This window comes from Zophobas morio, unplaced genomic scaffold, assembly GCF_036711695.1.
Source record: "Zophobas morio isolate AGI-343-1 ecotype UQ-CSIRO unplaced genomic scaffold, CSIRO_AGI_Zmor_V1 ptg000007l, whole genome shotgun sequence".
In the NCBI taxonomy this organism is placed as follows: Eukaryota; Metazoa; Arthropoda; class Insecta; order Coleoptera; family Tenebrionidae; genus Zophobas; species Zophobas morio.
Genome location: NW_026972112.1, coordinates 5,742,269 through 5,764,985, shown reverse-complemented (window position 1 = coordinate 5,764,985; position 22,717 = coordinate 5,742,269). Strand labels below are relative to the sequence as shown.

The 22,717-nt window shown below is 34.2% G+C and overlaps 3 protein-coding genes across 4 annotated transcripts in view; 1 reads left to right on the top strand and 2 right to left on the bottom strand.

Moving 5' to 3' along the window:
* LOC135124354 (senecionine N-oxygenase-like) overlaps positions 1–22,717 on the bottom strand; it is a 433,910-nt gene that overhangs the window by 230,860 nt on the left and 180,333 nt on the right. The window lies entirely within an intron of this gene.
* Positions 1,986–5,563, bottom strand: LOC135124347 (uncharacterized). Its single transcript, XM_064049349.1, has 8 exons — positions 4,994–5,563; positions 4,588–4,735; positions 4,380–4,529; positions 3,677–3,918; positions 3,382–3,618; positions 2,719–2,991; positions 2,518–2,668; positions 1,986–2,454 (listed from the first exon to the last, which is right to left on the bottom strand). The coding sequence occupies exons 1-8, from the start codon at positions 4,994–4,996 to the stop codon at positions 1,994–1,996; spliced, it is 1,665 nt and encodes a 554-aa protein (XP_063905419.1). The 5' UTR covers positions 4,997–5,563; the 3' UTR covers positions 1,986–1,993.
* LOC135124348 (protein jagged-1b) overlaps positions 7,314–22,717 on the top strand; it is a 201,443-nt gene continuing 186,039 nt past the window's right edge. Inside the window, exon 1 of the mRNA XM_064049350.1 lies at positions 7,314–7,675. Coding sequence (XP_063905420.1) covers positions 7,586–7,675 — 90 coding nt within the window. The 5' untranslated portion in view covers positions 7,314–7,585. The remainder of the gene's footprint in view (positions 7,676–22,717) is intronic.

The following is a 22,717-nucleotide window of genomic DNA, read 5'->3' as shown; positions in this document are numbered from 1 at the left end:
TTGCATAAAGATTTGTAGTTTTTTAACTTGGTCACGAGATTTTTAAAATATCCATGTTTGGCTTCAAAACGCATGCAACACAAGCCTATTAGAGGTCCCATTTTTAAGATTATGTAAGGATAATGTATCATGAAATGATGTTTGGGTGTTAAATTAATATTGTACTCTTTTATAACTAATTCATGATGTTGCCTAATTAATTCCTTTAGTTCAGAAACACTTGCTTTTGTATTCACTGTAGAAAATACTATGTTAACAATTTTTAGAATTAATTGAATAACTTGGTATTTTCTCAGGTGTTGTTCGGATAACGATAGTATTTTATCCGAAAAAATTAAAGGTATGAACTTCAATAAACAGAAAGTCTGTGCGGCACGTTGGCCTATAGAATTACCTAGTTTATCAAGACTTATGGGGCTTGGTTTAGTACACTGATAATTATGTCCAAAATTGAAAGATTTTATTCTGTCATTAATATCTTCGAGGGTTATGATTTTTTCTGAAATAAGAAATTTGAAAAATAATTTAAGTTCCAGTTGTATAACACCTTCTAATAAGTCATGCATAATGTCTACAGACTGATTATTACATAACTTAAATTGAGTAAGATTATTTAAGGAACTTCGGAATTTAATGCCACAGACCGTATTATTAGATCTTTTCGAAAGATCGGTTTCCTGTTTTAGCGATCTACAATGTTGTTCATACATAAAATCACTTCTTAATAAACTTTCATCTTGAATGGCTCTACTTTGTGCGTCTGTTTTATTAGCAATGCAAATGCGGCAATAGTTAGTTGAGGAAAAAGATTCTACCATGCCAAAAATTTGATTAGCACCCAGATTGTCATGACTAAGTGAGACAACTGTGCCTTTTAAAAATGTCTTTGCAACGTCATCATAAACTCCTTGCTCTTCTAAAATTTTAATATCTTTAACAATGATATCTAGAACTGAGTTCATGCCAAATTTCTTTATGTCATTGGAATAGAATAAAGCAACTAAATGAATATTCTCCAAAACTGAATTTAACTGAGCGGGTAAGTTCTTTATCATCATATAAATTGCTCCAATTTTGTGTCCTCCCGTTTTGGATCCTAATGGATTTACCGTATCAAATTCATCGAAGTAGAGCTGCAGCTGAAACGCATGAGGGTTTTCTTTAAAAAATGCACTCTTTCGGAAAATACTTCCATGTGAAAATTCAGAAAGAATGTTGGGGTGACTTTCTTTGGGTTTTTGAAATAATAATTTTCGAAAAGAGTCATTTTTTAAAAGGAATTGTAATGTTTTTAAAATTGGAACATACATAAAATGACATGACATCAGGATTTGTTCGTAGACAAACTTTTCCTTATTCCATATTTGGTCGTATCTTATGCCTATTGGAAGTTCAATAGGTTCAACTATATGTTTTTTAAAATACAACTCTCTTTTATATTTTGTGTTAATATCTGAAAATGCATTCTGAACAGCTATGGTGCTACTGATTCGTGTATCCGAAATTATTTTTAGTAATTTTTCATTCATTTCTAGGATATTTTGAATGGTCGAGTCTGGTAAACCCAGAGAGTATAAACTCGAAACATATGACGCACAGTAATCACTTAACAATTTCTGATTAGTATTTGATGTTAGGTTACATCCAAAATCAAAATGTTCGTTAGTAGATGCAAATATTAACTCAGTTTGAGTTTTACAACATTAGAGATTGAAGAACGATCCTTATTAATTTTGTGTGTGTTACATTTTTGTATGTGTCTCCTATATCCACTAAAAGTTTCATATATGTTGGTACAACTAAAGCATTTTAATCTTAATTTTTCGTTATCGTACAAAGCATGCACCTGTCGTAAATGTTTCAAAAATTTACCTAACGCTAACTTACTAAAGTACATAAAAAACAAGAAAACATGTTTAAAACTAATATAAAAACTAAAAAATACTTCTAAAATGTTAACACAACAGTGTAAAAATGATATTTAGGTATTTCTTTATTCAGATTCATCGCTTGATGGCGACATCAAGTGATCCATTTTAGTTCTCAACCAACGAATTCTATCGGATATTGTCTTTACTTCTAAATTATAAAACGCATTTTGAACAAATTTATAAAAATACTCTAGAGATTTCTCAAAATCTAAATTAAATACAAAATGTACTTTAAAACAAAGATCAAACGCAGTTATTACATTTTGTTCAGGAGAAGGGATTATGTGTTCGTCAAATACTACGTAATATTTACTTATTGCAGCTTTGGATGTTCCAATTGCCAGTATGAACGGTTGTTTGGATGGTCTTTCCTTCAAAATAGTAGTGAAAGGTATTTGCATATCTTTAAATATTATAAGTTTGTTTGCAGCTGTAGCGGCACTTTGTTTTCTTGCATTTTTAGAGCTAGTTGGGGGTAACAAGTAAACCAACATTAAAATTGCATTGGTACTTGCATTCCAATCTGAAAATAAAATATGTTAGATACATACCTCTAAAAGATAAAATCTTTTAATTAATCTGGTACCTTGGGGGTCCTTATTTTCTTCGTGTAAAAACTTTGTGTTTATATTTGTTGCTGTTGTTGTGTATAGTTTTTTAATTATGGAAATATTTTTTGAAAAAGTTTTATGAAATATATCATTTTCAGGAAACATTAGAGAAAATTCCAAACTTATCTAGAAAACAAAATTTCAAATAAATTAACAAAAAGTATTTTCACCCTTACTAAGCCAGGCGTATCAAAAAACCTGGGAAATAATTTATCGATATCTTGTCTGTGACTGTTTCTAAAGTCAAATGTCTGTCTTGTACGTTCAAAAATATCTTTTATCTGTTCCTGCGTTGCTGCCTTCAAAAACTCTATGGTTTCTTGAACACTCTCATCATACTCATCACTACTGACTGTGGAATTCTCTTGAATTGTAGAATTTCCTTTTTTCACTTTTTTATCTCTAAAAACAGTTCGTAAGCGGCCAACGATGAATCCCCTAAATGCTTCCTAAAATATTGTTAATAACATGGAACAATTTATTATCTGTAAGGACCCAATTTAAAGTCGGATTTGCGATAATCACAAGTCGCATTGTATCGTAACTACTGTCATCGTATCTCCCATGGTAACGGAGACTTGCAACTATCGCAAAATTCAACTTGAAATTGGCTATACTAAATAGACGGTTATACTAAAGCTACTGCACTAGATCGGCAGTACAAGTTGATGTGGTGACCTTAGAATGTACAAGGTATCTTTTTTATTGATAAATATGTGTAGTTTGAATAATTTGTCATGCATTTTGAAATGTGAAGCTCGTCGTTTAAACTTAAATAAATATAAAAAGACACCCTGTATCCTAACATTTTAAAATACGCACGATGAAGGCATACTTACATATCCTTCGTCAGTATGTACATCTTTCAATTTTGGGAACAGTGTTACTATGCATTTAGCATATTGTGTTCTCGTTTCAGCAGAAGGTAAAGTATTGGGGGGCATAAATTGTAACATATGATCAACTGCGATATGCACCAATCGTATCCTATGTTTGTCATCTAATGTTCTATTTTCTTTATAGTAGCTGATTAGTTGTTTGCCCCAAGCATCAGATAACAAATAGTTTTTGAATTCCTAAAACGTATCATTGGTGATACATATATAGTAACTTGTTACCATTATAACGACATACGTGATCAGTTAAATTGTGGTATGAAATTGATGATGTCTTTAGTCGCTTCTTACCAGTAGGGGAAACTATTAATGAATAAGAATCATCATCTTCATCGAAATTTGAGCAGATATCGGATGGTGCCGGGGACGTAGGCAAGGACTGCAAAGTTTCCGTACTGGCACTACTAACTCCTCCGGTATATGCCAATGAATAGGTTGAAAAGGCAGGAGAATTTATATTTCTCTCCGTAGGCAATTGTTCTAAAATTTTAATTTTGATGATTAATGGAATTATTAAGAGTGCAAAAACGAGCAAGCACTATTTTTCCTACTATCGATTAAAAAATACTGCCAGTAATTTTAAACATTGACTATTATTTATGATCTGACAACTTTCTAAACTATATCTACTATACTGATATATCTTTTTGAGTAAAATATTGCAATTTTAAAAGTTTTAAATGTTTACCACCATAAACTCTTTGTCTCTGATATTTTTTTAAATGACTGAAATTGCCTCAGTTTTACGTGTTTTTTGAGCAGAACACTATTTTGTATTTCCATATAGGTACATATATAGTGCAAAGGCAAATGGACCAAATACTCTCAAAGCAATTGTAAACTCGCTAAGCGATTGGAGTGGTACCTTTCAGTATTGTTATTTAACACGTTCAATAGTTTACCTTATATAATGTCTAATAGTTTTTAAATAATTAAAATACCTAAGACTTCATCGTCCTTTACAAAACTCAGTATTACCCCTTTGTTGGAAATGTTTAAAAAGTCGTTTATAAAATCCTCGTTTATTATAGCTCCATCCGAATCACGTATGTTGAAAGAGGATCCCAATAATTCTGGGAAACACTGAGAAGCTGAAGTGTATTAAATTAGGTATATATGCATTACTTTTTTAACGCAGATCATACAAACCTTTAAGTTTAATAGATTCATAATTGCCGCTAACTGAAGCCCATACCAGTGTTTCTTTATAACGTAATCTTACATAATACGTTGTGGATGTGGAAGGGCACGCGTTTATGAAGGTATTTGTAAAGTCGATTTCGTAATTGTTATCAGTCTAAAGAAAATATTTTCATATGAGATTGAAAGAGAGGGTACTTTGGTATAACACAATTTCAAGGTTAACGTATTGGTCCAAACCCAAATATCGCAGCTTCAAGAAACAAAGGAGCAAAGTGGTGCGTAGTTTATCGTTCATATGTCACGTAGCATACAGATTACACTAAAACATGCAATATTTGGCTTTGGCACCGATTAAGCAATTGATAAAAAGGATCCCCATTTAGTTATAAAATAAAACATTGTTAATACTTACCATTGTGCAATCTTTTTGGAAACGAAACTCCACGCAGAGCCCAACAATGCACACACAATGCACCGAATGCTGACGCTGGAGCGGGAAACACACATACCTAACTCATTCGTGTAGTCGAATTAACCCGAATACAGTTGCAAGTATTAATTTTTACAACATAAATGGGTAGTTCAGCACTTCCCGAAGTCAGCGGCACTTTTGTATGTGCAAGTTGACAATATCCAAGTTGTTGATTTCACTTGGCTTAGTTGTGAGGTTGGTTGATGCATTTTGTTAAAAACAGAAACAAAATGTGGTTCGAATCAACAAGTAGGATATTTAAACTATCCCGATTGGGACATCTATGAACCGGAGTAATTGTATGTCCACTTAATTTGCGAATGATTGAACACATGCAAGTTGTTGGTTTCATCACTTGGGTTCTGTTAAAATAGCAGTGGTATGTTATTGCATTATCAAAAATATCTGCATTCAATGAACAACAAAAGAGTGAAATGTAGCCTTTACCAAATGAAATTGTACCATGTTGCTTGTGATCTAAAATTCTTGGTCGTCCATTTACCAAGATTAAACAGTTAATTTAGTCATAAATATTAGTTGTGGGAGCTGTTCCCTTAACAAAACACAACAAAAAGTTAGTTTCACTATTACTAACAATAATGTCCAATTTACATTCAGAAGGGCAGAAATGTACCGTATCAGTTGCGAATTAGTACAAACTTTTTCGTTATATGAGCAGCTCAAAAAGGACAAAAATATAATTGTTAAAACAACAGAATGTAACGGGAAGTCAACAATATTCCGATCAAGCAAATTTTTGAATTCTAAATTTTGCTGTTCCGACAGCAATTTAGTGTTAAATTTAACTGCGAATTATTAACTAAAACTGTTGTTGTAGAAATTAACAAATCATTTTTTACTGTGTATTGTTAGCGCGTTTAGTGGCTTCTTTAAAAGTGTCTAGGTAAATTTTGTCAGATATTGTGATTTTATTTCAAACCCTTACTACATTCCATCATTTGGTGTATCACAGGGGTCAAATCTCGGGTCTGTCCTGTTTCATTACATATCAACGATATCGTTGGAACGGGAAATCAATCTTGTGCACTAATTATGTTTGCGGACGACTAGTTATTTGGTGAAGTAAAAATTTTAGATTAATTTTTTACAAGAGGCATTAGCTCTTCAAAAGGATGTAGATGATATTCGCCGATTTATGCTATCTTACTGTAATTATAAGCTTCATGGAATAAACCATATATTAAAGTAGAGTCCAATAAATAGTGAACACTGATTTTCCCATCTTAGGTCATAATGATGGTTAGTTTATTGGCGGCTTTCAATAAGCATTTTTGGAAACAGAAAGTCCAGTATTCACTATTTGGCACACTCTACTTTAATAATGTCATTCTAAAAAAAGTTGATAACACTAATAGGATAAGAGCTTCTTTCGATAATAAATAAGTTTCAGTACTCATGTTTTAAATATTATTAAGAAGTCTCACAAGCTTTTGATTTTATGTACAGAAACTGTCGTTCTTTTGGTGTTGCTGCTATTGTATTGGAATGCATTATATTTTTCCTTAGTGAGTTAATATGTTGTTCTGATTTGGAATCCTTGTTGTGTTTTAAAATAGATATTTAGTGGAATTTAATGTTAAAAACATTATGTTGGCAGTAGCAATGTGTTCCTTGTTCGATTTGACAGTTGCGGTCAAATTAATATCTGTCAAATAGTACATTATTTTAGAAATAAATTTGATGGCCTACTACATATACGACGTTTTTTAAATTATATGATATTTAGGGTCAATTCGATGTATGTGTAATGTCGGATCCAATACTTATAAACGAAGGTTGGAACCTACTCTCAAAATTACAATAAATATTCCCCGTAACCAACAGCAATCCAAAAATTGGTAAGCAAACTGTCTCCAACAATGCAATACTTGGAAAGTCGACAACAGTTTTTTACCTCGAATTCAAAAACTAAAAAATCCACTTTCCGGAAAATCAACGCATTGCATAAAACGCTCATCAGTTCCCGCAATCCCGCGTTAAGTTGACAAGGGTGTTAAATCAAATTTTCCCTATTTAGCCCGGCGAAGTCCAAATCCGTCGCCTGTGACCGCCGAAATTTGTCGAATTTTTTGCCCCCTTTTTTTCCTCCCGCTATCATCCGCGTCTGTTTCTCCTCAGTGTCACTCACCTGTCAGATCAAGCCGCGACCTCCGATTCCAGTCGCACCAACGCCGACTCCCAAACCGCAGAGCTTCCTTCCTCCGTCGCGGCCGCGGTCCTCTCCTTCCGAAGAGCGGCGATTCCCAGCCAGCATTCAACAAGTTGGTGGCCCGAGGCGCCAAAACAGCGCGTCCGGGGCACAAAGAGCCCCGCGCCCATTGGTCCTCCGCGGATGCTGTGCCCGAGAGGCAGGGGGCTGCCCGCGGCTGCGCGACTCCTCAGTAGTCCACCGGCCGTCGTCTTGAACGCGACTCCTCGGGCTCAGCTGCTGCGACCGCGAACAGTGGATCAGATCGGTTTTCGGGAGATCGGTTGGGAGGATTGGCTCGATGTGGGCTCTTTGCTGTGATTATGTGCAGTGTCATGTGGCGATTATTGTGTAGGAGCATGACCCATGGATATTTATTACAATTCTTTCTGCTGCTACTCTACCTGCTACAGGTAATTCGATGGTGATCGGGTGCATGGGCTGGCGCGAGGAAGACGTTCCCACGCTCGATGTGCGGTTTATTGGTGCTGGTAGGGCTGCGCTGATAACGGCAATTAATTGTAGCGTGTGTACCATTTAGCGGGGAAATGCCGGAAAACTCGCCGGGTTGTGGTTACGCTTTCAAATTTGGCGTTTTTCGGGTGTTTTGTCTTGGTTGTGACGCGATTATTCAGAAATTGATATTGTTGGTGGTAATTATGCAAAATATGGTAATACATTATAGTAATAATAATAATAGCTACTAAGAAAGTTGACATTTATAATGCATCTCTAGTTCAAAACCAATTTTCGCCCCAGTTTTTGTAAAAACCGTAGTCTCAAGACGATAGTATTGCGCACTCAGCGTCCGCAGGCGATGATCATTAGCAATTAGTGGGAAAAACAAGGGTTCCAACGCTTAATCCTTGTGAGACGCCTACAACTTTTGGCGTTGGAGGAGTTGTATCATTCACATGCACCTGTCGTACAACTTTTTTTAATTTTTTTATTTGTGTTTGTGTTCCTTTTTGTTTCAACTATCAGCCATTAAAAATTTAGCTCGTATCAGTTAATAATTACTACAAAAAATCGTTCTGTTTTAAATTTTAATGTAACTAGTCGACTACTACCTTCACATCCATAATGATCCTTTAATCTGCACTGTTCTCACGGTGTAAGAATCGTATTTTAGATGATTTAGCTGTATTAAACCAATTAAGATGAACGATGGTCATTACGAAGTTGTTTGTTTATAGCTATTTTTGTATTTTTATTGTACTTCGAATATCACCGAGTTCATATTATCTTGACAGCGACTTAACGTGGTGACTTTACACAAATATGCCAAAACTATCCTCCGTGCTTCTGTATATTTTGTTAGTATTCAATAGAGTCCGGAATTATATGCAAGCGATAAATTTGGATCACGATAAGAGAAAATATCACTTGAATTCATATTTTTTCGAAAACAGTTACTAATAAATTTATTTCAGCCAGAAAATTTATCAGCGTCAAAGTCAAAAAGAAAAATTTCGTGTAAAAATTGTACTGGTAAGCGGCGTCGGTTTAAAGCCACCATTTTTCTCTAAAACTCCAAAAAAAAAAAAAAAATCATTGATTTAAATCATCATTTTTTCACTTTTCATTTCAATTTACGAAAATGTCGTTAAAACGGCAGTATAAACTGATAGAAAATGTTTGTTTCTTTCATATATTTTCAAAATATATTTACGGTGTTTAAAGTGCATTTTTAAATTTAAATTTGTTTGTCCGTGGTCTCTCGTCTGTGCCGATTTTCTTAGACACATAATCTCCAAAATTCTTAGATCAATTATTGTTGTTTGTTGTCAAGTTTTATTTGTATTTTCGAAATATCGTGGCCATAACGCTAACTAAATTTGTCTGATCATCCCCGCCAACAATTTGATTACGTCACCCAAACATTTTGCATAGTATAAGATAACTTAACTCCGAAGCTTGTGATTTATGAATCCGAATTTATGAAGCAAATATGACTGTTTGATATCTAGTAGGCTACGTGTTTTGTGTGTAAGTTGGTACAACTGACATATTGTCAAGTTAATTTGAAATTCGACGTTTAAAATATTAATTGTGATTATATCCGAATTTTGTTAGTTCTCGCTGTTATTAATATAAGTTTGGTTACAAATGTTTACTTATTACTTGACATTTAACGTATTGGAATTTTAGGTTAAGTGGTGTGCAGCGACGCGCAAAAATACCAACTGATTTTAAAAATCCAGGCCTCCTACATGTCAAACATTAATGAAATAAGTTCTCATTATTGCTCACAACTCTTGTGAATGTGTCAAAATCCGTGGGAAATGAGAATTCCAATAATTAAATCAAACATAAAGCGCCATCAAAAACTGAGTAGGAAATTTTGACGTTTTCAAAATCTTGAAAAAAATTTAACAATCGTCAACATTTTTTTTATTTCACTGGTTAACGATAAGTAAAGACACCATTTTTTTTAACTCCAAAAAAAGTCAGTTAGTTTCAAAACGTTGACTCAAAAAATAATCACTGATTTAAATCCTTCTTGTTTTTTTTTACTTTTCCTTTGAAATCACGATAATTTGAAGAAAATGTATGCCCGTTTTAAATGCAGTTTAAATAAAAATAAAGTGAACACTGATCTTTCGTATGTCTAACGCTAACCAAAATTTGTCTGATCATCCCCGTCAACAATTTGATTACGTCACCCAAACATTTTGCATAGTAAATTCTGTTAAAATTTTGTAAGATGACTTAACTCCGAAGCTTGTGATTTATGAATCCGAATTTATGAAGCAAATATTAGTGTTTGATATCTAGTAGGCTACGTGTTTTGTGTGTAAGTTGGTACAACTGACAGATTGTCAAGTTAATTTGAAATTCGACGTTTAAAATATTTATTGTGATTATATTCGAATTTTGTTAGTTCTCGCTGTTACTAATGTAATAATTTGGTTACAATACTTGACATTTAACGTATTGGAATTTTAGGTTAAGTGGTGTGCAGCGACGCGCAAAAATACCAACTGATTTTAAAAATCCAGGCCTCCTACATGTCAAACATTAATGAAATAAGTTCTCATTATTGCTCACAACTCTTGTGAATGTGTCAAAATCCGTGGGAAATGAGAATTCCAATAATTAAATCAAACATAAAGCGCCATCAAAAACTGAGTAGGAAATTTTGACGTTGAAAAAAAATTAAACAATCGTCAACATTTTTTTTTATTTTACTGGTAAGCGACAGTTTTAAAGGTACCATTTTTTTAAACTCCAAAAAAGTCAGTTAGTTTCAAAACGCTGTGGTTCTTTAATCAGGGGTGGTCCGATTTAAATCAAGTGTTCAAAAAAATCACTGATTTAAAATCCTTCTTGTTTTTTTTTACTTTTCCTTTGAAATATCTACAATATGAAGAAAATGCATACGATATTCCATTGAAATTTTGTAAAACCACATACTTCCAAACCTTGCCACTTTTTGAGTTTTAATTCCAAATAATTGACAAACAAATTAAACAGATCAAAATTTGAAATTCAACATTTTTTTTATTTAGAGATCTGTTAAATCGGCAAAATTTTTCATACATATATTAATTTTATATAATTTTGAAAGTCGTTTAATATTATCTAATAAAATAATTGCTGTCACAATTGGCTAAAAATCGAACACTGCAAAATATGTAAAAATATGCGAAATAATAACAAACAAGCGTTATTAGCTAACACATATATGCAAAATGGCTCGAAAATGCAAATTCCTGTTCTTTAGGCATAATTATCTCATTTGAGTAAAGTGTTTGATATTCATTGTTTTTCAGAACTTTCTCATTCCGCCGGTGATTAGAAATTGGATATCAGAAAATATTTACTCTCGTGGTTATTTAAATTTAAACAGTCTTCGACTTGATAGGATTTTTTCAATCGTTATTACGTCCTGTTTTCAGTGCGCTATCGTTCTGGAACTATTCTCGTTGGCATAATTTAACAGCACTTGTTTTATTTAGCGACATCAAACAACAAATTTTTTTAGTGAAATGTTGTGTGTCGGAAAAATAACAATTAGGTGCATTTAGAAATTTGCAGTCGGAATCGGCTTTAAAAAACACGAATTGAGAGAGCTAAATTACGTTAGTGTTAACCATTTCGACGAAATGCATCCGGTCGCACAGGCGATCGCCGCCGCGCCGCCTCCTCTTCATTAGTTCGTCGAAAAAATGTAGGTACATCTATATTTAACTTTGTTTTTCCAGCCAGATTTTCGTTAAAACAAAAACACGCTAACTGATATTTTAAAAACTTCATGATTGATCAGAGTATCGTAATAATGCTTTAGCCCCTGCGAAATATACAAAATTTTATCTAGAACGAAAAAATTATAAATAGTGGCAATATTCCATAACCTCTAACAGTTGATGGTGTGACCTTAGTTCGTAAAAAAATAAAATCTTGGGCTATATATCATGTAGTGTCAAAAGTTTGCTAAAAACTAGTTTTATCGAAATTTAAGATGTTCCTGAAAACAATATTAATCGATACGTTCGTATTACATCTTTAATATGAATATATTATTGTGGCGACAACTAATTGAAATTTATCTGTCGTTACTGGCCACACAAAATTTATGTACAGAGTCGCGTCTTTTTTAAAAAGGTGACAATTTCGAAAAATTTCAAGTGTTAAATATACACAATAAATTTCAGTTCTAAATCATCTAAATAATACTGTAAGTTATATTATGCAGAAAACGAGAAATTAAATTACCGCTGCTTCCAAGAAACAATTTGTCATGCAAAAAACAAAATTTATATTGCTTACCAAATATGATTTCTGGTATTTATTTTAGATATTTAGTTAACTATGAAAATACATTTACGAATCCAACGAACTCCTTAAGTTGTCTCCGCATTCCTGTTATTTTTCAAATAATTTCGTCGACCACTTCCTCGCATTCATCTCTCAATTGTACTATAGAAATACGTTCCCCGGTTTATTTACGCAAATTTTCTTTGTAGATAAATTTAGCCTCAAAACCAAATAATCACAAGCCTCGCTAATCCAAACCCAAATAAAAACTAAGCCGGTCCCCGCGTGGCCCCATTCCCACCTACGCCCCTGCACAATTCCCACCTCCCGTGCGACAATAAACAAATGACATTCGTCAAAAGCCGTCCGAGATCTTCCACCGAGATTAATGTGTTTTTGTATACGTCCTGATGGTTCTATAGTAGTTTTTAAAGTTGTTTATCTTTGCCTTCCATCTTTAGTCACTCCGAGTGGTAGCCCGACAGGTTTTCCAAGTGAGGAAAAGGATCACAAAAGCCGTAACGCGTCGCAATTTTACGGCTTTTCCGCTAAAAACCGCTCAGCTTTCGCCGATTCGCCAGTTTACTGCGCCGCAAACCCAAACACCGGCCGATTAGTTTGTTTTTTTAATTAATGGTCGCCGATTGCACAATTCGGCAGAGGCGGCAGGAGGTGAATAGACCAATTAATTTGGTGTGGGTTTATTGAAATTTGAGGCATTTTTATGGGACATTCCGGCCGCTGCTCTAATTGGTGGTGGTGTTTCCGGAAGATTTATGTGAAGGGGAACCCAAAGCCGATTTATTTCATAATCCGGGACGCAACAGCGGGCCCGACGCGGCACCTTGCGGCGCGCCGGACTGGGGAATCTTCCCGGAAAGTTTACTAGAATGTCGCTAACGGTGCGAAAGCCACAACGCGGAAATCCAAATCGTGGCTTCGTGCCCGAAAGCGGACGGTTTTTGCGGACAGTAATGGGCCCGACGCAGCACCGTGCGGCGCGCCGGAAGTGCCAAGAAAGCGTGCGTGGTGGATTTAATTGTTCGAGGAGAGCAATTTCTGAGTTCAATAGTGCGCGGCTTACGGAATTGACCCACATTGCGGGCCGAAATCGAGGAAGAGCGCTAAAAATAGAGTTAGTAGGAAATGAATTAACCTAATTGCAGGTAGTGAATGCTCACAATAACCCGTTAAAGCCCGACGAGAAATCTTCACATAATTCACAATAATTGCTTATTAATGAGCTCGGGGTAATTAAAGCGCTCATTCTTAGCCAGAAGTAGCTTTACAGAAGAGTGCCCCTTATCTTTATTGTTTATGTAACGAACGCCATCCTTTTACTTTCCTTGGTTGCTGGTGTGATACAACTGAATTTTATGGCTTCCTCTTGTGCATATTTTTTGAAGAGCTTCTTTACTCGCCTCCAAATTCTCACACATTTTTATGTTTGTCTTCCTGTTTGTGGTGGGTTATCGCGTTTGGATGGTCCAGATTGGAGGTCAGGACGTTTGCTTTGAATTAGGAATGTTGGAGTCGTTCAAGGACGCGATGAAATGGGTGACGGAAGGTGCTGGAGGAATATTAATGGAAGTTGGTGTCGATTTTGGAAACAAATGGGAACTCGTGTATTCGATTTTACATTTATTTCGTGGGTGGAATAAAGAGTGTGTTTTTTTGATGGCGCGCATGTTCGGAGTTTTAACATGCTCGGGGTTTGGAAAAAATGGCACTACCGTCTCGGAATATAAAACCAACGGAGGATGTGTGCTGGTTTTGGTAGAAAGGATGCAAGCGCGAAATGTTGGCGAGTTTCGGATAAATAAAAACATGTGTTGCATTCATATGGCTTCTGAGAAATTCATTCTGGGTTCAAAGAATTTTGACTAATCTCAATTCTGTAAAAACCAGATGTTTAATTTAAATACGTAGGTTTAGTTACTCGTTCATACCAAATACACTTTTTTCTTTACATATTCTATTAATTTGTTTGACTTATTGCAGTGTTTTGAGGTTGACAGGGCGAATTCGTTTGAATTAGGGACCAACAAAAGGTCTTGTGTAAAGGTCATGATCATGAGTTTCCTAGGAGTTGGAAAAAAAGGGGTTTGTATCCTTGCATACAAAGTACTTTTCGTCCGACGTGCGTATGGAAAGGTAATAATATTTATAACGATGTTGTCATCAGCATTATTTGGGTGGATCCTAGATCAAGGACTTGGTATATTTTTGTTGTTTACGCAATGATCCATATAGGTACTTTCATGATCATAGAACCAGGCTTTCTTATTTTGACGATGATCTTAGCAGTTTTGGGCTAATCACACATTTTCTTCATCATATAACAAGATATTTTTACTTGGAAAAACCGATTAAACGGGGAAATGCAAAATTTATTCAAATTGTATTTTGAATTATTTGTCAAAAAGGTACAAATATTTTTATACTAAAAAAAACAAGTTATTCAGTTCAAAATCCAGTTTTCAAATTTACTGCTTTTAAAGACGTATAAAAAATGTGTTAAATGAAGAATTTTTTTTCAATTGAACACCCGATTTTTGCCCCTACGAAAAAGTTGACGACGTTATCAAAATCCGCAGAATCAAATTTTTTAAAAGACTGAAAAAGTCCTGCTATTTTATTTTTGAAAGAATTGTTAAAACTTGTGAACCCCTGTCTGTTTTTGTAAATGTTTGAAAACAATCTTAGACGTCCCTATTTTTGGGAAAATTTAATAAGCCTTTAATATGTTTTTTTTTTAACAAGGTTAGAACAAATCGGATAAAAAAACAAAAATCAATAATTTTCATGGATGGGATATCATTGGCCAAAATTAGTCTTATCTTAGCACTGAGACCGATTTTGGCAAATGATACAGCCACTAAAAAAAGGTCCGATGGGTGGGGCGAGGTACTTGCTAAGATAAGATTGATTTTGGCACGTGATATAACCTCTAACAAAGTAGAGGGTGGGCGGGCGGGGCTAGTATACTTCCTAAGATACGACTGATTTTGGCAAATGATACACCCTCTATTTTCATGGAAGGTATATCATTTGCCAAAATCAGTAGAGGACGGGTGGGCGGGTTCAGTACCTTCTAAGATATGACTGATTTTGGAATATAACATACCCCCTCTATTTTCTTAGAGGAATATTTAGGAAAATTTTAAAAACCGCGGAAGCCTTTATTTTTTTTTAACAAAATTGGCAAAAAACGGATAAAAAAGAATGATTTTGGCAAATGATATAGCCTCTAAAAATAAAGGACTGGTGGGTGGGGCTAGTACTTGCTAAGATAAGAGTGATTTTGGCAAATGATATAACCTCTAAGAAAATAGAGGGGGGTGGGTGGGCGGGGTTAGTGTTTTTCCTAAGATGCGACTGATTTTTGCAAATGTTACACCCTCTGTTTCCATGGAAGGTGTATCATTTTCCAAAATCAGTCTTATCTTAGCAAGTACTAGCCCCACCCAGCCGTCCTTTATTTTTTTAGAGGGGATATCATCTCCCAAAATCGGTAGAGGGCGGGTGGGCGGGACTAGTACCTTCAAGATATGATTTTATTTTCTTAGAAGGTATGTTATTTTCCCAAATCAATCATATCTTGGAGGTACTAGCCCCGCCCACCCGCCCTCTATTTTCTTAGAGGAATATTTGGGAAAATTTAAAAAACCTCGGAAGCTTTTATTATTATTATTTTTTGAACAAGATTGAATAAAATCGGATAAAAAAGAAAAATCAATCGTTTTCATTGGCCAAAAATCAATTTTATCTTAGCACTGAGACTGATTTTGGCAAATGACATAGCCTCTAAAAAAATAAAGGACTGGTGGGTGGGGCTAGTACTTGCTAAGATAAGAGTGATTTTGGCAAATGGTATAACCTCTAAGAAAATAGAGGGTGGGTGGGCGGGGCTAGTATTTTTCCTAAGATACGATTAATTTTTGCAAATGATACATCCTCTGTTTACATGGAAGGTACATCATTTTCCAAAATCAGTATTATCTTAACAAGTACTAGCCCCACCCACCCGTCCTTTATTTTTTTAGAGGGGATATCATCTCCCAAAGTGAGTAGAGGGCGGATGGGCGGGGTTAGTACCTCCAAGATAATATTTTAATTTCTTAGAAGGTAGTTATTTTCCAAAATCAATCATATCTTGGAGGTACTAGCCCCGCCCACCCGCCCTCTGTTTTCTTAGAGGAATATTTGGAAAATTTTAAAAACCTCGGAAGCTCTTATTATATTTTTTTTTGAACAAAATTGGGAAAAACCGGATAAAAAAGAAAAATCAATAATATTCATGGAGGGTAATCATTGGCCAAAAATCAGTTTTATCTTAACACTGAGACTGATTTTGGCAAATGATATAGCCTTTAAAAAAATAAAGGCCTGGTGGGTGGGGCTAGTACTTGCTAAGATAAGACTGATTTTGGCAAATGATATAACCTCTAAGAAAATAGAGGGTGGGTGGGAGGGGCTAGTGTTTTTCCTAAGATACGACTGATTTTGGCAAATGACATAGCCTCTAAAAAAATAAAGGTTCGGTGGATGAGGCTAGTACCCTCTATTTTCATGGAAGGTACTAGCCTTTTTCCAAAATCAGTCTTGTCTTAGCAAGTACTAACCCCACTCACCCGTCCTTCATTTTTTTAGAGGATATTATGTGCCAAAATCAGTAGAGGGCGGGTGGGGGGTACTAGTACCTCCTAAGATATGACCGATTTTGGAAAATAGCATACCCCCTATATTTTCTTGGAGGGTATGTTATTTTTCAAAATCAATCATTTTAGAAGGTACTAGCCCCGCCCACCCGCCCTCTATTTTCTTAGAAGATGTATCATTTGCCAAAATTAGTCTTATCTTAGCGAGTACTAGCCCCGCCCACCCGCCTTTTATTTTCTTAGTATATTTTTTTATATCACGTTTTTTATTTTTTTTATTTTTAGTTATTTTGAGATAAAAGTCTAAAACGCTCTAAAAAAATAATAACAAGGAATAAGCGATAAGAAATAAAAAATATCATTTGTTGTATTCCTTGTTCCTTATTTCAGTATTGTGGGTTTACACCCATTTGTGCGTGCTGTAAATGTTTATTTCTTATCGCGTATTTCTTATTTCTTGCATTGTTTGAGCCTTTACATTGTTAAATAGTAAGTGTTATGTATATATGTATGTTTGCAATGTTTACGCGGATGTTTTTAAGTAATGTTTTGTTTTACTTGTTCTTAAAATAAAAAATTGGTCTAGGGTATTAGACAGAACTTCTGTCGTCTCTCAAGTAGTCGAACAATTTAATTTTGCAAATTTTTATAATTTTTATGGTAGCACCTATAAGTAAAAAAATCGAGGCGGGTTCATAAACCACAAATATAAGAGCAGATATGTTATTTTAAAAAATTTAAATAACATTTACATTTGGTTAGCGTTTAACTATAGGACATTTCTAAAATACAAATAAAACAATTAGTAATAGTTTCGGAGATTATCTGTTAAATAAAATTGTCACAGAGGAGAGACAAATGGAAAAGGGAAACCTATTTTTTCCTACGCTAGAAGTCATAAAGCGTCAAGAAAACATGACTGTGCAGTATATTTTCGTCATTTAAACAGAAAATTTGAAGTTTTTTTTTAATCTTAGATTCGACTAGACAAAATAAAATTCAATTTTCATCTCACGCAAATAAAATAAGCCAATGAAATTCAAAAACGGAGATCGGTGGTGTTAGTTTTACCTATTTTGCCTAGATTTCATTATTTATCTTAGTATAAATAAAATCCACTTTTCGTCACATAAAATTAGTGACAAAGAAAGACCGGGTGGGTGGGCGGGGCCACTTTGTAACCACAAGAATAATTTAAATCAGGCCAACCCCGTTTTTGAAAGAATCTTAGCATCCATGAGCGTTTTTAATTTCTCTGAAAGTATTGTAATAGGATCCGTCGACCGAATGGCTACTTTCGTATTTTCTCGATCTTTCATGACCTCGAGAGTGTGAAAAAATAGGTCTCCGTTTCCGTCATCTGTCTGTCGTTCGTCATCTGCCGTCTGTCGATTTTTGTAAAATGATCTCGTAACTACCGGACCGATTGTTGCACAGTAACACTAACCAAAATTTGTCTTATCATCCTCACCCACACTGTAATGACGTCACCTTAAAATCTTGCTTTGTGAACGACTTCAATTGTATAAAATAATATACTCCTATACTTGTGCTTTATTAATCTGCCTTGTTTTTGTTTATTTTTGGAGCCGCTACTGACCCGGAAATGACTTTATAGCATACAAATTCGTCTGTGACTTTTGTTTTTTAAACCTTTTTTCTTTATATATCACTCACCTAAGCCAGTATTTTTTATTGATCAAATTAAGTACTGTACATCCAATTTTTTGTATTATTATTAGCACCTGTCGGAATTGACATACGTGCCCTTGCTGAAATGTAAAATTGTAGATAAAATTTTGTTGTACTCTCTCGAAACACATTTACTATCTGTCTTCTCTTGCTATTTACCGGCGTCAAAATTTTTGTACCTAAATATAATCTCAATATTCTTATCTAAGGAGATTACTGACTCAGGTTTAATAAAATAGGGTCAGTCGAAAGCAAAAATTGATCGACGTCAGGTCGATTTTAGCAAATATCAATATCTTCTTTATTCTTTATCAGTATTTCTTTAAAAGCCTGTCACCCCAAAAAATGATTTTATCTATTAGATTATTTATCAGACGTACTAGTGGCAGGACAATCAGGAAATTTCATGGTTTGACTTTATACAAAAAAAAAATCTTGGTTAGAAAACAAAAAATTTGAACAATTCAATAAACTAGAGCGGTTTTTAATTATCTTGTATCAAATTCTCGTCTGATAAATAACCCTCGTAATTGATATTCACCGCATCAAATCCTGTTAACGCATTAGTGTTGATTTTGTGTTATTTTCATCCATGTCGGAAGATCTGAACAAATATAGGTTATATTTACCGAGATGTGTTTATCGAGCTGTACGTGAGCCATGTCGCTTAAAACTGATTGATTTGCATGGTTTTACGACTAAATATGGTGGCTTTTTTAATGGCGACACCATTCCTCAAACAGCACTCAATTCGATTATTTACCGCCGTTAAAACAATATTTGTTGCGACTTTTCCTCTTCTCTTCTTCCCTTCGATATTTGTGGGAAATCGTAGCTGTGTTGTTGTTTACACCCTTATCAATGTGGACATTTTCGAAGAAGTCTGTTTTACCACTGTATCAACACACAAAGTAAATATTTATTCTAGACAAATTTTGAGTTACAAATGCGACAATTTCTCACGCGTTCTGTTATAAATAATAACACTCGCCCGCTAAATAATCGCTTCTAATTAACATCTATTTCCTTATCTGGCGAATTATGCATACGCTGCTTGAATTATTCTTGTTTTGTGTGCTATCTCTAACATCGAACGGTGTACTCGAAATCTTGTCGCTGTTTAAGGTAATTTAGTCGACTACTAACACCTTTAATTATAACCTAATTTAATTAACTTGATTAACATACAATTACGGAAAACTAACTAGACATGGGTCTCATTTTAAATGGACCATTGTTCACTTTTCGGGACAAACGATAAACGTGGCTTTATCATTCGCTTTACACGAACTCTTTTAAAAGACCATTTATAATAGTCACGTTTCGTATGACTTACCTGAGGTTATTTCTTGTGACACCCGACTTCCGCCTCTCTGGTAAAAGTGAGAAACTTGATAAACATGTGCGAAATTGATGAATATTCAAAAGTTGATAGAGTGGTGATTCAAAAATTCATTAAGACCCTCCCCTTGTTTCAGCCGCACACGTCAAAGTCAACTCTTTCGACTATAGTTTCAAGTAACTGTAAACTAACAATTAACTAGAAAAATACGTTTTTAGAATGCAATTAATTAGAGCTGAACGTTCTGAAAACACGCACTCGAATATTATTAATTAATTAATAACCAATTAGGTAAAGTACGACGCTTCTAATTGGTGGTAATTAATTTAATTAATAGTGGACCCAATAACCCGTTAATCACCGTCATTATTCAATTGGATTTTATAGTTTTTTTATTGGTCGTAACTGCACCGCATACTAATCGTCGACCGAAAATTGTAAATTTCATCCCAAATAAGACAAATTAACTTTGTGTCAGTTATTTTTGTGCCATATTTGGCCCACCGGTTCTTGTCCAAGACGAAAATGGCTTAATTTCGCCCAGATGCCGATTTTATTCCTCTCACAACTCCGAATACAATATTCTGCTCGAGCACACCTGACGCGTTTCACCAACCATGTTGGCGTCTGGCGGAGAATAAAACTCTGATCGAAGGATCGTCTTCCGCGTTATTTGCAGTAATTTACTGTTGTTACAAGTAATGTTGTTGCTTTGATTGTCTGAATACGTTTAAACTATATGGTATTGTATCGGGATTCAGCGGCTTCAAATCGCAATAATCGTAAACAGGACCCCCGCCGAAGAGGTTCTGTCATAAATCTAACGCCCACTGAGACGGTATAAGATACGGTATGGCAAAAGCGGAGGTAATTTTGTGCGGTGGTTTAAATTGGCGATTTCAGTGGAAGGTTTTGGGAAATATTGATGGTTCGTTATTATGCATAATTTGCGGATTATTACGGTTATTATGAGGTTGGAAACTTGTTTGCGACTTGCATCTGCAATGTGGCGAATTAGCGTCCCATGGGTATACTGATAATGAAATTAATTGTGGTTATGGGACTGGGGACGGAGTGGTGGAGTTTGGTGTTTATGGTTGTGATGGATTTGAGGCAAAAAAATACTGGTATGGCTTCGAAGTGTCGATATTGGAGCTGAAGATGTCCCACGGGAATGATCGAAACATAATGTCAAGGTTTCAAACCAATAGTGCATAAAACAAAGAAAATAATGCTCCTTACAAGATTCTTCGCGAGCTGGAATTCTTGGAATCTCTGAAGTAATAAAGCAGAAAATAACTTCTACAACTCGAAACCTACAAGAAACAGTTTTTGGTTGATTTTCAAAAAGTGCTCGAAAAACGGACAAAAAAATTCGATTGAATATTGACATTTTCCAAAAGTTGCCTAAAAATTCTTCAAAAATTCTAGGATGTACATCTGAATGAGCTGATTCAAAAAACATAAAATGATAATGGTCCCGGACCAAGATTTTCGAAAAATCGTTTTGGAAATGAATTGTCTAAATATCCGAAAAGTTGTCATTTTGTAGTTTATTCATTTCAGAAAACTTGTTATAATTTTCGAAGAAATGAATCCAAAAAATCTTATACAACTTGAAATCTATATATCTATATATCTATAAGTCGAAATCTACAAAAAACTGAAGTAATTTTCGAAAAATGACAAAAACATTAATTTGAAATGAATTCAAAATCGGTCAGAAAATTCATTTTAAAAATTGATATTTTTGAAAAGTCTAAAAATCTTCAAAAATTCTGAAATATAGATCTCGACGAACTGATTCGAAAAAAAGGCGTTAATGGTTCCGGATTGAAATTGAAGAAAAATTCGATTTTATACTGAAATTTTTTAAATATCACGATTTTGGAAAAATTCCAAGCCGAAGATAACTTCTAATAGTCGAAATCAACAAAAAAATGTGTTTGAGTAATTTTTGAAATTTATTTGTAAGATTGATCTTTTTGAAAAGCTGTCTGAAAATTTCTCAAAAAATTCTCGGTTATCAATTTAGACAAGCTGATTCGAAAAACAACGAGTGTCAGTGGTCCCCGACCAAGATTTTCGAAAAATTCCCTTTGAAATGAAATTTTGTAATTTTTGAAAACTGTCTTTTCATTTTACCGATTCTAGAAAAGTTGTTGGAATTTTCCAAGAATTGTGTTTAAATGATTTTCAAAAAGTACACGGAAAATGACCAAAAAAAGTATTTGAAAAATTAATATTTTCGAAAAATTCGGTTTGATAATGCAGTTTTTAAAAATCTGAGAAATTGTCATTTTTTATTTTATGGATTCTACAAGTTAGTCTTGAAAAAAAAAATGTGTTTAAGCAATTTTAGGAGTACTCGAAAAATGACCAAAAAAGTCATTTAAAAAATCGATATTTTTGAAAAGTTGCCTAAATGTTCTCAAAGGATTCTCGGATATAGATCTCGAAGAGCTTTTTCTAGAACCAAAAATGGTTCCGGACTAAGATTTTCCAAAAATTCCGGTTGATAATGAAATTTGTAAATATTTCTTTTTATTTTATCGATTCTAGAAAAATGGTTGGAATTTTGAAGAAATGATGCCAAAAAAAAAACTTCTAGAAGTCGAAATTTAGAAAAAAAAAAAATTAAGTAAATCCCAAAAACGACCATCTTTATTTGAAAAATTAATATTTTTGAAAAGTTGCCTAAAAATTCTCAGAAAATTTTGAGATATAGATCTCGAAGAGTTCATTCGAAAAACAAAAGATGTCAGTGGTCCCGGACTAAAATTTTCGAAAAATGCTATTTAAAAATGAAATTCTGTAAATAAATACATAGGTATCTGGAAAACTCTGATTTTTCATTTTTTCGATTCTAAAAAATTGTTGGAATTTTCGAAGAAGTGAGTCCCGAAAAAACTAATACAACTCAAAATTTAGAAAAAGAGTGTAAGTAATTTTCGAAAAGTACCCGAAAAACGGCCACAAATTTCATTTGAAAAATTGAT

Excerpts from the sequence above, each read along its gene's own strand:
- LOC135124347 (XM_064049349.1), bottom strand. Across the intron at positions 4,530-4,587 it reads TGAATCTATTAAACTTAAAG|CTTCTCAGTGTTTCCCAGAA; the intron begins GTTTGTATGATC and ends AATACACTTCAG. Across the intron at positions 2,992-3,381 it reads TACATACTGACGAAGGATAT|GAAGCATTTAGGGGATTCAT; the intron begins GTAAGTATGCCT and ends ACAATATTTTAG.